The 15,817-nt window shown below is 42.6% G+C and overlaps 2 protein-coding genes across 2 annotated transcripts; both read right to left on the bottom strand.

Moving 5' to 3' along the window:
- Positions 1–1,296: 1,296 nt before the first annotated feature.
- Positions 1,297–3,549, bottom strand: LOC117162950 (uncharacterized). Its single transcript, XM_033344931.2, has one exon. It carries the CDS (start codon positions 3,547–3,549, stop codon positions 1,297–1,299), a length of 2,253 nt encoding a protein of 750 aa, XP_033200822.1.
- A 390-nt stretch (positions 3,550–3,939) lies between these two features.
- On the bottom strand, positions 3,940–4,458 carry LOC117165429 (uncharacterized). The gene has a single exon (XM_076626904.1). It carries the CDS (start codon positions 4,456–4,458, stop codon positions 3,940–3,942), a length of 519 nt encoding a protein of 172 aa, XP_076483019.1.
- Positions 4,459–15,817: the final 11,359 nt, after the last annotated feature.

Below are 15,817 nucleotides of genomic sequence, written 5' to 3' on the forward strand. Positions count from 1 at the left end.
AACACAAAAATATTTAAAACAATAGTTATAAAAGCATGATACTTAAAACCGCGCTTGACATCAGGTATAAGCAAAAATAAATTTCTTCAAACAAATTTCAAGTTAAATCTTTAGCTTGTGTAATTAGATCAAACTTGCTCAATTAACAACGAGCAATTTCCATCGTGTTTTGACAACTGACTCACCGATGATGTTTTTCCTTGGAATTGAAAAAGGAATGTGCATAATTTTGTCCTCCGTCCACACTCAAAATACTATCTACATGCTATAATTAGGGATTCAATTTTATAATACGTTCCTCATGTAAATTTCGACCAATTGCGGGGAGACGTAATCGCGCGGAGAGACGTCAACGGGGGTCGTAAATCTATTACGATTTATTACGGTAGCTACGATTATAACAATCGACACCACGAATTGATCGATCCCCTGATTTCCGTTGAGATAATTGGGGTGATTGAGTTTGTATAACACTGTGATTCACAGAATTATAAATTATATATTTCCAACACTTAGATTCCACTGACGTAGAGAAATAAATAGTTAACAACTTGTCGCACGAAGATGCGATAGATATGTACGCTAGAGCAGGGCTCTTATAATGGAAAGGAATGTATTAATGGACTTAGCACTATAATAAATTTAGGAGAGAAGATGTACGATCGACAACACCGAGAACCGACAAAAGATTTGCGTGAAGTATGCGACTCTCGCGCTATGTGTAGACTGCCGCGTTAGGCGTTAGTTTTTAGACTGTCTGACGCTCTTTTCCTAATACGGAAGAAAAGTTCGGTGTGGGTGTGCCCCTGTGCCTAAAGAACGCGGATTCGTTGTTCCCACTTTCGTTAGGAAAAGTGAGGGTTACGAACCGCGGTGTCGATTGGTCATGACCTGCACTACTGCTCGAAGGGATGAGTAGGGAGTCTTCTACCATCGTGGTGGATAGATGACTGTGAGCGTGAGAAAAACCTAGCTTGTTTTATTACAGGGCTATTCGGATTTTCCTAATGGGTGCATACCCGCTTTCTCCGTGTTTTAAGTGCGACTAATAAACCCAAGGACCTCTCTAAAAACCGGCTGTGTCTCGAGAATATTTTTAAGCTTTAGAAATTCTTCAAGACAAACGGGTTGAAGACACAGGGCGAAACAATACAGGGAAATGAAAGTTATGGTGGGTCCTTAAGTTTATTGAGGATCGAAGTGACGTTACGCAGGTCGGTTGTTGTCCGGTCGCCCGGGCTGGCGTGCAGATGTTTTAGGCGGCGTAACATCCTCCCCCCGTTGAGAGGGCACCGATCAAATTCTGGCTGTGGAGTCAGGTGTGTCGTTGGTGACCTCCTTCGCTCCGTGTGGACGTTCGGCCTCGTCTGGATCTGGGTGGATGGGTAAGGGGACCAGTCTTTTGACACCGCGGTCCAGGATGCTTGTTGCCTTCTGCGCGGTAGCGGTCCGGATGATTCCGTCGGCTCCTGGATGGACCTTGATTACGCGGCCCAACGGCCACTGCATAGAGGGTACGTTATCCTCCCTGAGGATTACTACGGTGCCTTCACGAATGTTATGTTTGCCCTTGTCCCATTTGTTGCGGCGGGTTAGCTCATTTAGGTATTCTCGATACCATCTGCTCCAGAAGTGCTGCTTAATCTGGTGAATGCGCTGCCAACTGGATAGCCGGCCTGATGGAACTGTCCTGAAATCACGCTCCCGTAAACTGGTTAGTGTGTCACCAATCAGAAAATGTCCGGGAGTGAGGACAGGAGGATCTTTCGGATCGGTTGAGATGGGAGTCAGTGGGCGTGAATTGAGAATGGCTTCAATTTCGATCACAAGGGTGTTGAGGTGCTCAAAGGTCAGGAGCTCCGTGCCGACCACGCGGATGAGATGGCGTTTGAACGCTTTAACCGCGGCTTCCCATAAGCCGCCAAAATGTGGTGAGTTCGGAGGATTAAAACGCCATTGTATTTGTCGGTCGGCGAGAAAATTCTGTACCCTATCCTGGTGGTCGTCGGACTGCAATAGGTTCCGGAGTTCTTGCAGCTCCCGATTAGCCCCGACGAAATTGGTGCCGTTGTCGGTGAGGATCGTTGCGCAGTATCCTCGCCGCGAGATGAAACGGCGTAGCGCGGCCAAGAAGGCGTCGGTGGTTAGGTCGCTGACTAACTCTACGTGGACCACCTTTGTCGCCAGACAAACGAATATGGCGGCGTACGTCTTGATTTTACGTCGGTTGCGGTCCCTCCACTCCTTGATGTAGAATGGGCCGCAGTAGTCGATTCCGACGTTCGTGAACGGCCGCCATTCGGTAATACGCGCCTCTGGCAAATCACCCATCAAGTATTCCACTGGTGGAGGGTTGGCTCTGCAGCATCGGACGCACCTTCTGAGAGTGCGCCATACCTGGCTACGGCCGTCGATCGGCCAACAGCGCAGTCTCACCGCGTATAGTGTAGCTTGTGTCCTTGTGTGACGATTGTTCCGGTGCTCTTGCTCTATAATTAGCTCTGTCACCGGGGATTTCGGTAGGATGATCGGGTGTTTTTGGCTGAAGGGTACGGCGGAGTTGGTTAGTCGTCCTCTTACCCGGAGTAGCCCATCTTCGTCGAGGAAGGGGTTTAATGGCTGTAGTTTCCCTCCAACATCCTCGCTTCGATTTTTCTGGAGGATCCGAATTTCAGGCGCGAAATGACTGGATTGTAATATTTTTATTAGTCTGTCGTGCGCTGCAGTCAGTTCGTCTGTGGTGAGATGGGCAGATAGGTGTTGCTTATGTCTCCATCGAAGACACCGGGCGACGATTCTTATTAGTCTTGGCCAAGACGAGTAACGAAGGAGGAGTGTGTTGTCGCTAATATTCGTCCTCAGACAGATCGTCTTCTTTTGCTCCGGGAGGTCGACTACCGGTGTCGGGCTCCAGATCGGCCAATAGTTTTTGCTTTGCAGGAGCCACCTTGGCCCGTTTTTCCAAATGGACGGACATAGGAATTCCTTGGGCGTCTGGCCTCGGGAGATGAGATCCGCTGGATTATCGTCGGTAGGCACATGACGCCAGTCGGAGGTATTGGTCTTGGTCTGTATCTCAGCGACTCGATTCGCCACAAATGTTTTCAAGGTGTGCGGCGAAGACCTGATCCAATGGAGCACGATGGTGGAGTCAGTCCAGTATACTATCCGCGATATCTTGGTCGCCAGGGCCTGTCGTATTGACGAAATCAAGAACGTCAAAATAAGTGCCCCGCTTAATTCGAGACGTGGTATGGAGAGCGATTTGAGCGGCGCTACCTTCGACCGCGCCGTGAGGAGTCGAGTCCAAATATTGTTCTTTCGGTCCGTCGTCCGCACGTAGACGCACGCCCCATATGCCCTTTCGCTAGCGTCACAGAATCCGCGTAGCTCAATTTTCGTTGCGGATTCAATGATGGTCTTCCGAGGGAACCTTACCACATTTAACAACGGCAATTGGGTGTGGTATTTGATCCATTCTGTGTGTACGTCTGTCGGAAGGGATTCGTCCCAATCTACCTTCAATGTCCAGGCTTGTTGCAAAATCATTTTTGCTCGAACGATTACCGACGCGAGCAATCCTAGTGGATCATAGATTTGTGCGATGACTGAACTGATTGATCGCTTTGTGACTCGGGAAGTGTCACTGATCGTCTTGACCGAATAGAGTATGGCATCGTCGGCTGAATCCCAAAAGACGCCGAGTGTTTTTAACGTGGATGACTCACCGAGATGTAATTTCTGGTTGGTGTCTTCTTCAGGTAGCCCTCGTAGCAGATCCCGATCGTTTGATGCCCATTTGCGGATATTTAGACCGGCTAGCTTAAGTAATTTCGTGAGATCATTCCTGACTGATAAGGCTTCGTCCTTCGTATCGGCTCCGGTCAACGCATCGTCGACATAGAAGTCTCGCCGCAGGATCTGCGCTGCTCTCGGAAATCAAGGTCCCTCGTCCTCTGCCAACTGTTTGAGACATCGGATGGCCAGATACGGGGCTGCGGATAGACCGAACGTTACGGTGTTGAGTCGGTATGTTTCGATCTCTCCGTTGTCGGCACGCCACAGAATCTTTTGATAAGGACGATCTTCTGGACGTAGGATGAATTGACGGTACATTTTCTCGATGTCGCCGGTAAGGACATATTGAAATGACCGGAATCTCAATAGGATGTTTCTCAGGTCTTCTTGTAATTTCGGGTCCGTATGAAGGGCGTCGTTTAGAGACACTCCCGTGGTACTTGATGCTGAACCGTCGAACACAACCCGGAGCTTGGTGGTGTTGCTCGATTCCTTGATCACGCCGTGATGTGGTAAATAATATCCGTGGTCGGTGGCGTGATCCGTGTTGATCTTCGTCATGTGACCCAAGTCTAAATATTCTTGGATCACAGCACTATACGCGGTTTCATATTGTTTGTCGCGTTGGAATCGACGATGAAGAGAGGCGAGCCTGCTCATTGCAGCGGCCTTCGATGACCCTAGTGAGGAAAGCTTTTCGTTGAATGGTAATGCAACGATGTATCTGCCTTCCTTGGTTCGTCGGACATGGTTTCGGAAATGTTCTTCACATAGTCGTTCAGATTCCGAAAGATGAGTAGTGGCCGGTCCCCCGTCGATCTCCCAAAACCGTGCGAGGTCCTCTTGCAGAGCCGTTGTGGTTGCGTGGAACGTATTTATCGCGGTTTGGGACGTTGGACTCCCCCCGATTACTCAGCCGAACCGTGTTTTTTGTAGACGTAGTTCAGGTTCGCCTGGTTGCGCCAGATTGACCTGCCCGATGCACAGCGACGCAAATGTTGATCCGGTACTAAGTAAGACATCGATCGGGGCTGGGCAATGGAATTGTGGATCGGCTAATTCAATATTTCTGGGTAATCCCAGACTCGAGGGGTCGATGGGCTCGCTTGGTATGAAAGTCGACATGGCCGGGATAACAAGAAATCTCAATGTTTTCTTATACTTGCCGTCCGTCGACGTGATTGTGGCCGTGGTGTATCGTTTTGCCGTGGTGCTCAAATTGTCGAGGGCTCCGATCTGGATCGCACATCTCCTTTGTTTTATACCGAGGGATTTCGCGAGCTTGTCGGTCATGAAGTTCATGCTCGTCCCAGTGTCGAGTAAGGCTCGGGCTCGGATTGGTTGTGCCTGTTTGTTCAAAACCTTGATCTGTGCTGTGGCCAACAGATCATGATGCAGAGGGCTGTGGGGAGATGTGTTTGTTAGTCCGATCCCCCTTGCTGTCGTAGTCTCGGACAGTCAGTTTTGCCCCGGTTGGGACTTGGACGAGGAGGTTGGGGTGGTGTTCTTGATCCGGGCTGAGCGTGACTCATACGAGGCATGCTCTTTCGTACCTCTTCGAGCCGAAGATGTATGTTTCCGTGAAGTGTCGGATGTTCGTCTCGACTGTGATGAACGACTACCCGACGACCGACCGCTCGGTGCGCGACTGCCCGACGACCGACCGCTCGATGCGCGACTGTCCGACGACCGACTGCTCGGCGACCAACCGCTTGCCGATCGACCGCTCGACGATCGACCGCTCGAAGATCGACCGCTCGACGACCGTGAGTCTACCTGGGTTTGTTCGCGGTGTAGGTAAGTATGGTGTCGGTGACCGCAGATACGACACGAACACGATGTACACTGTGTCGGCGAATGTCCTCTGCCTAGGCAATTTATACACAACGATGCCTTCTTCACGATCTGAAAACGTTTGGTCGATGATTTGGCCTTGAAGATTTTACAGTGTCTGATATCGTGAGGTCCGTTGCAGGTCGGACACACTACCGTTCTGCTGGTTGTAGCAAGGGTTCGCCCATGCGGTATGCTTGTTCGCTGACTGTGGTGTTTGTGGATTGACCCTTTTGATTCCTTCGCTTTAGAGAGGAATTGAGTCCCGTTCGCCCCTGTTTTGAGAAAGTGTATCAGATGCTGATAGGATGGCACCTGTTGGCGGGGCAGTGTGCGTTGCCATTTACGCAGGCTGGACGAGGGCAATTTCGACGCGATCAATTCGATAATCGCTATATTTGATATGACGGGCTCTTTTAGGTGTTCGAGCGCCTTTAGATTTACGCTGATGGTTTCCAAAAAATCCTCTAGGGCTTCTGGAGTTTCCTTTTTGATTTCCGGATAGTTGCGCATCAAATTCCTATGGCGCATGCAGATTTGGAGGGGGCAATTAAACTTATCCTTCAGTGTGTCAAGCTCGATGGGATAGTTGGCCTCTGTGAGTTCTAATGACTGGATACTCTGTGCGGCCCGTCCAGTTATAGATGAGCGTAGATGCTGGAACTTTTGGACATTCGGCAAACTTTCGTTACGGTCCACTATGGATGAGAACGTGTCGTAGAAATAGGTCCAGTTCTCGAGGGCACCGTCGAATTGGGGCACGCGGACCTCTGGAAAGGTGGTCGGCTCTGGTTTCCGGCATGTCTCGCCTGTTTTTGTTGTCGACGGGGTTGTTGCTGACATTTGCTCAAAGAGACCTAGGAACCGCACGTCAAGCTCCCGATGCTCTTGCGACAACGAAGCTACACGCGCATCTTCCCCCTCATCTAACCCATCTAACTCTTCTTGAACCGCGAGTATCCTCCTCCAAAGTTCATCGAACGAGCTGCGGCAAGATGTTAGGAAGATTCTGTTTGCCTTCCCAGACGCTTCGTATTCATCGAGTTCGCGCTTTATGGTTGCAAGTCGACCGGCTAGGGCATAATTTTGTCCTCCGTCCACACTCAAAATACTATCTACATGCTACAATTAGGGATTCAATTTTATAATACGTTGCCTCAGTTTCCATCACTGCTTTCCTACTATCAGTCACTTGAACTGTAATATAAACCAGTATTTTATTTCCAATACTATTCTGCATACCATTTATCAGGAACAATACATTTTATTTGTTAATCTAATAAGATGCGAAGTTCCTCATTTGTCCTAATATCAATCAATGGATAAGTGAATTGAAATCTGTGAAAATAATGTAATATCGGAAAATAAGGCTAGAAATTTTTTCCCGATTACTTGCAACTTATTAATATTAAATTGAATATACATATATAAATTGGACAGGAAACGATATTTGTTTAACGGAAACTAAATGCAATACTCGTATCTATATCAAATAACTTTACAGTTATTTGACCACTGTCGTCACAACGAATCTAACACACACACACTCTCTCTCTCTAACAACTCTATCAATTCTCGCAACTCTACTCTTCGACGACTCGATACCTCTAACGACTCTACTCTTCGACGACACAATTAGCTCTGGTTCTCGCAACACGCACACTTTTCGACTCGCCTTGCGTAGCGAAACCGTCCTTCTTCTAACGTTGTCTATTGTTTCCCTCATACCTATGTAAGAACTACCAACTACGTGCCTTTAGTCACGTAGGCACTCTTAAATGTAAACGAACCACAGAAACACGACGTACACGGTTTTTCTATTTTCCACTGATTTCTAATTCGAATTACTTTACGATATTACAATAAGTATCTAGTAATACGACTTCCGAACCGATGTAATTATTGCAATGATTGTTAAATTTCAAAACAATTTCCTATCCATGTTAAACATATTACGTATATGTGCATGTCTAGTATTTCGATTAGTTGCTCTACTTGCGGTAGTTCGCCATTCTGGATCATCTAGACTCAACAAAGATGCATTCAATTTATCCATGCCTTAAAAAGCTCTGTAGCGGCACAAGAGTTAGAATTTGCTTCAAACCATGTTGTTGTTTTGCTTCGGAATATCAAGAGGTATTGTGTGGAATTATAAGCTCCGGGCAACACAATGGCGCCGCTACATGTAACCGTAAGACAAGACGAATTTGTATCTTTTGACCTTCTTCTGACGATTATGGCTAAACGAACGTGATCGCAAACGATTCAGTATAAATTGTGACTAAACGTCTGTATAGATATCGTTTCGCGAAAAGATCTGTTTTAAATACACTAACGAGTACACATATTGGTAGTCTCATTATTCGATCCCCTACAGCTCTTATTAAGGAAGATAGAGGCCTGTGACAGTATTCAGCTTGGCCAACTTTGAACAGGGCATATTGATAAGCCAGAGTAACTCACATACAAATTTTTTTTTTTTTTTACGTGGAGAAATCCTCATGGACACTCCGCTGTTGCAGTAATTGCGTAACAGCAGAGTAGTGTCGGACTCTTACCGACAAAAACTCCACGATGACCACCCGACGCGTATGACAGGGATGCTCCAGGATTCTCTTATGAATTAACTTCAGTTGCACCCCCTTCACGCGTTCTCTAGTTCTAGCCAGTCCTAATATTTCCTGAATATTGAATTGGCGTTAGGGGGGGCCATTACCCCTAGCGCAGTCTCTCCTTATTGATATTCAGTGGAGGCTTGTCTTGTGTGCTTCGACAACTCGCATACAACCTGGTGGTACAAGCTATGAAAACACTTTCCGGGACATGAGAAGACACATTAGCACAGGTAACGTACAAAAGGTATTAGAGACCACCAAATAAGATTTGCTACAATTTGCTGTAGTTCGTCACAATAAGCCTATGAGTATCGCGTGTCAAACGATTTTCGAATTAGTTGATGCTTGGATGTTCAAGATACGGAAGCGCGGAGAGATGAGACGTTTATGTACAACTTGATCATGGTGCAACCCATTCATCAGCCAGAAAACTTCATGCACGATTTTCTAAAAAGAAAGACATTTCCCCCCTTCTTTATGCCGTACCAATCCTCTCTCGTCGTTCCTTATCTCATACAGAGACAGGCCAAATAATGTTGCCGATGACGGCCAACAGCCTGGGTACATGTACGGGTCTCTTGCCTGCGACAGAATTTCGTTATGTGTGGTATGCGGGGCAGAAAAGCATTTTTGCCATTAATATGAACTAGAAGATTGCAGAAAAACTGTAAACATTTTCCAAATTTTATTAATTTCATTTCATTTCTTAAAGTCTACAAAACTGTTAATCAACATTAAGCAAATATACAAAATCTTGACGTACAGAATAATGGCGCGAATATTAGAAACGATACTACTAAATCTACAAGCTAAAATGTACTATACAAATTTTCTTCAAACTATAAAACATACAAAGTATATATTTCTGAAAATAAAAAATATCGGATCAAACACTCTTCGAACATACCTCGAACGCTCATTATTACGTATATTACCAAATCAATACATATAATATAATATATAAACCAAACCAATGAAAGGCGCAGAGACTTGAGAACATGGGGTCCTCGAGCGTGCAGTACTCTGCAGCATCGCTGCAAACACCAACTCCCTCCGCTTGTCCCAATGCCATCTCGTGCGGTGAGACTGCAAACAAAAAATATCCATATATACATCAAGATAGTAATGCGATTTCTATTCTTGCAGCACCGACGTAATACACGGTGCTCCGTAATCGCTCGAGATTCCATTTAGTTGTTGAAATCTCTACGCATTTGGTAGATAAAACGATGCGAGAAATCCTCTTGTCACAGTTAGGTCTTCCAAACCTGATCGCTTGCATTTTTCCCGCTACTTCAGCGTTGTAACGTTACTTTTATTTCTGCCAACTTAGACACGACATCGTCTAAACTGCCCACTTCAGGACACGATGGCTCCTCCCGGGGATTCTGTTGAGACGGTCCCTGATTTTCCGTGTCTTCACCATTGTAGAGTTCATAATTTGTATAATTTACCTTCTTCTTCAAGCATTGTTTTTTAAATTTCTGCCATTTTGAAGCTGCTGATAATCGCCGGATGCGTAAATCATTTTTAGCTTTGGAAAGAGCGCACGTCAGCATTGCTTCAATCCGTAAATCGCGTCTGCGCATTCGGCGACACTTTGATCTTTTGCGGCGAACTTCGTCAATCCAAGTTAGTAACCGTTCTGTTTCTGGCTTGTTGACGTTTGTTTTTGAAAGTCCCTTCTTTGTCCTCGTCATGCTTTCTCAACTATTTCACCCAATTATTGAGTAAGTAAAATGTATACCAACCTGTATCCGGCTCGTGTTTGTTGTAGAACAAAACAGAAGAGATTCACACAACTGCACACAAAGGATTTGAAACCAGCGAGCAAAACACCCTCCTCACAGCACAGTCGTAAGATGACTAAGGGAAGTCTACGCTGCGCGTCTGAATTCCGCTTTCTATACCCCCTCCCCTGTCTTTATGGCGTAGTCTTACGCGCGAAAATGGAAACTAGTTCCGTGTAAAATCTTACGTTGGCCTTACATTCTAAGAATTTTTGAAAAATACTTCAATCCAATTAATTTTTAAATATATGTGCGACAATTTTAGTGCTAAATTTTATATATTTTGTACATTATATTAAAATTCCTGATTTACAGGAAATAATCAATAGCGTATGAAGGTGTACTGCACGTATTATTTGGCACGTACATTAATGTTGATGCAAAAATAATTATTCCAATGATTTTAAGTTACACATATAATAGATAAAGTAGGCTGTAGACTATGAAATTCGTATGAAATAAGCAGAGAATAATAACTAAATAAATGTATATGTATATGGAACATAAATCTTGTAAAAATAATATATTAAATTACATTCAAATCAAATATATGAACAAGATCTATTGACTTTTAATTATTTTTTTGAAGCACTAGTATCAAATAAAATTGCGTCATTACGAATACAAAAACAATAACGTTGATATAAAAATGTCATCCCGAAACACAGTTTGACGTGATACAAGTGTATTATTTTAATTTAAGCAGAAAATATCTAATCATATTTAACAATTTTGAAAAACATACCTCTACTAAACTATCATTATCATTTCCTATACCATCGACAAGGCCCTGAACAGCAAGCAGTTCAGCAGTTGTTAAAAAACTAGCCAATTGTGCCCGAACCACATTTACTTCACCCTGATACATAAAATCAACCAATGCAGCCAAATCATCGAAATTTACATTACATTACGAGATAAAAATATGACCTTTTTCATCTTAATGTCTCCCAAAAACGGATTTAGCAGAAAGTATACGACATCTACAACGATCCATTTAGAAACTATCAGAGTATGTGTATTTTAAGCGGATCTTTAAACGTCGATTAAACGCGTTCTCTATCCAATCCTGGCTGAAACATAATTACTCACACTCCCAGTATCCCACATCTAAGTCATTCCAATCAACGTTCCATGTAAACACGAATCCAACGCGTTCCAGGAATAGAATCAACTGTCTGTAGTTGTTTAGCTGTACACGACGAGTATAATTTTTTCGGGTACTCCTCCAGTACAAAACAGACACTCAAACGACAATATTTCAACACAAAAATATTTAAAACAATAGTTATAAAAGCATGATGCTTAATACCAGGCTTGACATCAGGTATAAGCAAAAATAAATTTCTTCAAACAAATTTCAAGTTAAATCTTTAGCTTGTGTAATTATATCAAACTTGCTCAATTAAGAAGGAGCAGTTTCCATCGTGTTTTGACAACTGACTCATCGATGATGTTTTTCCTTGGAATTGAAAAAGGAATGTGCATAATTTTGTCCTCCGTCCACACTCAAAATACTATCTACATGCTATAATTAGGGATTCAATTTTATAATACGTTGCCTCACTTTTCCATCACTGCTTTCCTACTATCAGTCACTTGAACTGTAATATAAACCAGTCTTTTATTTCCAATACTATTCTGCATACCATTTATCAGGAACAATACATTTTATTTGTTAATCTAACAAGATGCGAAGTTCCTCATTTGTCCTAATATCAATCAATGGATAAGTGAATTGAAATCTGTGAAAATGATGTAATATCGGAAAATAAGGATAGAAATTTTTTCCCGATTACTTGCAACTTATTAATTTTAAATTGAATATACATATATAAATTGGACAGGAAACGATATTTATTTAACGGAAACTAAATGCAATACTCGTATCTATATCAAATAACTTTACAGTTATTTGACCACTCTCGTCACAACGAATCTAACACACACACACACACTCTCTCTCTCTCTAACAACGCTATCAATTCTCACAACTCTACTCTTCGACGACTCGATACCTCTAACGACTCTACTCTTCGACGACACAATTAGCTCTGATTCTCGCAACACGCAAACTTTTCGACTCGCCTTGCGTAGCGAAACCGTCCTTCTTCTAACGTTGTCTATTGTTTCCCTCATACCTATGTAAGAACTACCAACTACGTGCCTTTAGTCACGTAGGCACTCTTAAATGTAAACGAACCACAGAAACACGACGTACACGGTTTTTCTATTTTCCACTGATTTCTAATTCGAATTACTTTACGATATTACAATAAGTATCTAGTAATACGACTTCCGAACCGATGTAATTATTGCAATGATTGTTAAATTTCAAAACAATTTCCTATCCATGTTAAACATATTACGTATATGTGCATGTCTAGTATTTCGATTAGTTGCTCTACTTGCGGTAGTTCGCCATTCTGGATCATCTAGACTCAACAAAGATGCATTCAATTTATCCATGCCTTAAAAAGCTCTGTAGCGGCACAAGAGTTAGAATTTGCTTCAAACCATGTTGTTGTTTTGCTTCGGAATATCAAGAGGTATTGTGTGGAATTATAAGCTCCGGGCAACACAATGGCGCCGCTACATGTAACCGTAAGACAAGACGAATTTGTATCTTTTGACCTTCTTCTGACGATTATGGCTAAACGAACGTGATCGCAAACGATTCAGTATAAACTGTGACTAAACGTCTGTATAGATATCGTTTCGCGAAAAGATCTGTGTTAAATACACTAACGAGTACACATATTGGTAGTCTCATTATTCGATCCCCTACAGCTCTTATGAAGGAAGATAGAGGCCTGTGACAGTATTCAGCATGGTCAACTTTGAACAGGGCATATTGATAAGCCAGAGTAACTCACATACAAATCTTTTTTCTTTTTTTTTTTACGTGGAGAAATCCTCATGGACACTCCGCTGTTGCAGTAATTGCGTAACAGCAGAGTAGTGTCGGACTCTTACCTACTAAAACTCCACGATGACCACCCGACGCGTATGACAGGGATGCTCCAGGATTCTCTTATGAATTAACTTCAGTTGCACCCCCTTCACGCGTTCTCTAGTTCTAGCCAGTCCTAATATTTCCTGAATATTGAATTGGCGTTAGGGGGGGCCATTACCCCTAGCGCAGTCTCTCCTTATTGATATTCAGTGGAGGCTTGTCTTGTGTGCTTCGACAACTCGCATACAACCTGGTGGTACAAGCTATGAAAACACTTTTCCGGACATGAGAAAACACATTAGCCCAGATAACGTACAAAAGGTATTAGAGCCCACCAAATAAGATTTGCTACAATTTGCTGTAGTTCGTCACAATAAGCCTATGAGTATCGCGCGTCAGACGATTTTCGAATTAGTTGATGCTTGGATGTTCAAGATACGGAAGCGTGGAGTGATGAGACGTTTATGTACAACTTGAACATGGTGCAACCCATTCATCCGCCAGAAAACTTCATGCACCATTTTCTAAAAAGAAAGACATTTCCCCCCTTCTTTATGCCGTACCAATCCTCTCTCGTCGTTCCTTATCTCATACAGAGACAGGCCAAATAATGTTGCCGATGACGGCCAACAGCCTGGGTACATGTACGGGTCTCTTGCCTGCGACAGAATTTCGTTATGTGTAGTATGCGGGGCAGAAAAGCATTTTTGCCATTAATATGAACTAGAAGATTGCAGAAAAACTGTAAACATTTTCCAAATTTTATTAATTTCATTTCATTTCTTAAAGTCTACAAAACTGTTAATCAACATTAAGCAAATATACAAAATCTTGACGTACAGAATAATGGCGCGAATATTAGAAACGATACTACTAAATCTACAAGCTAAAATGTACTATACAAATTTTCTTCAAACTATAAAACATACAAAGTATATATTTCTGAAAATAAAAAATATCGGATCAAACACTCTTCGAACATACCTCGAACGCTCATTATTACGTATATTACCAAATCAATACATATAATATAATATATAAACCAAACCAATGAAAGGCGCAGAGACTTGAGAACATGGGGTCCTCGAGCGTGCAGTACTCTGCAGCATCGCTGCAAACACCAACTCCCTCCGCTTGTCCCAATGCCATCTCGTGCGGTGAGACTGCAAACAAAAAATATCCATATATACATCAAGATAGTAATGCGATTTCTATTCTTGAAGCACCGACGTAATACACGGTGCTCCGTAATCGCTCGAGATTCCATTTAGTTGTTGAAATCTCTACGCATTTGGTAGATAAAACGATGCGAGAAATCCTCTTGTCACAGTTAGGTCTTCCAAACCTGATCGCTTGCATTTTTCCCGCTACTTCAGCGTTGTAACGTTACTTTTATTTCTGCCAACTTAGACACGACATCGTCTAAACTGCCCACTTCAGGACACGATGGCTCCTCCCGGGGATTCTGTTGAGACGGTCCCTGATTTTCCGTGTCCTCACCATTGTAGAGTTCATAATTTGTATAATTTACCTTCTTCTTCAAGCATTGTTTTTTAAATTTCTGCCATTTTGAAGCTGCTGATAATCGCCGGATGCGTAAATCATTTTTAGCTTTGGAAAGAGCGCACGTCAGCATTGCTTCAATCCGTAAATCGCGTCTGCGCATTCGGCGACACTTTGATCTTTTGCGGCGAACTTCGTCAATCCAAGTTAGTAACCGTTCTGTTTCTGGCTTGTTGGCGTTTGTTTTTGAAAGTCCCTTCTTTGTCCTCGCCATGCTTTCTCAACTATTTCACCCAATTATTGAGTAAGTAAAATGTATACCAACCTGTATCCGGCTCGTGTTTGTTGTAGAACAAAACAGAAGAGATTCACACAACTGCACACAAAGGATTTGAAACCACCGAGCAAAACACCCTCCTCACAGCACAGTCGTAAGATGACTAAGGGAAGTCTACGCTGCGCGTCTGAATTCCGCTTTCTATACCCCCTCCCCTGTCTTTATGGCGTAGTCTTACGCGCGAAAATGGAAACTAGTTCCGTGTAAAATCTTACGTTGGCCTTACATTCTAAGAATTTTTGAAAAATACTTCAATCCAATTAATTTTTAAATATATGTGCGACAATTTTAGTGCTAAATTTTATATATTTTGTACATTATATTAAAATTCCTGATTTACAGGAAATAATCAATAGCGTATGAAGGTGTACTGCACGTATTATTTGGCACGTACATTAATGTTGATGCAAAAATAATTATTCCAATGATTTTAAGTTACACATATAATAGATAAAGTAGGCTGTAGACTATGAAATTCGTATGAAATAAGCAGAGAATAATAACTAAATAAATGTATATGTATATGGAACATAAATCTTGTAAATATAATATATTAAATTACATTCAAATCAAATATATGAACAAGATCTATTGACTTTTAATTATTTTTTTGAAGCACTAGTATCAAATAAAATTGCGTCATTACGAATACAAAAACAATAACGCTGATATAAAAATGTCATCCCGAAACACAGTTTGACGTGATACAAGTGTATTATTTTAATTTAAGCAGAAAATATCTAATCATATTTAACAATTTTGAAAAACATACCTCTACTAAACTATCATTATCTTTTCCTATACCATCGACAAGGCCCTGAACAGCAAGCAGTTCAGCAGTTGTTAAAAAACTAGCCAATTGTGCCCGAACCACATTTACTTCACCCTGATACATAAAAGCAACCAATGCAGCCAAATCATCGAAATTTACATTACATTACGAGATAAAAATATGACCTTTTTCATCTTAATGTCTCCCAAAAAC

The sequence above is a fragment of the Bombus vancouverensis genome, unplaced genomic scaffold (assembly GCF_051014615.1).
Source record: "Bombus vancouverensis nearcticus unplaced genomic scaffold, iyBomVanc1_principal scaffold0035, whole genome shotgun sequence".
Classification (NCBI taxonomy): Eukaryota; Metazoa; Arthropoda; class Insecta; order Hymenoptera; family Apidae; genus Bombus; species Bombus vancouverensis.

Bases quoted from the DNA above. Each gene is read 5' to 3' on its own strand.
- LOC117165429 (XM_076626904.1), bottom strand. From the start codon at position 4,458: ATGAGCAGGCTCGCCTCTCTTCATCGTCGATTCCAACGCGACAAACAA.
- LOC117162950 (XM_033344931.2), bottom strand. From the start codon at position 3,549: ATGATTTTGCAACAAGCCTGGACATTGAAGGTAGATTGGGACGAATCC.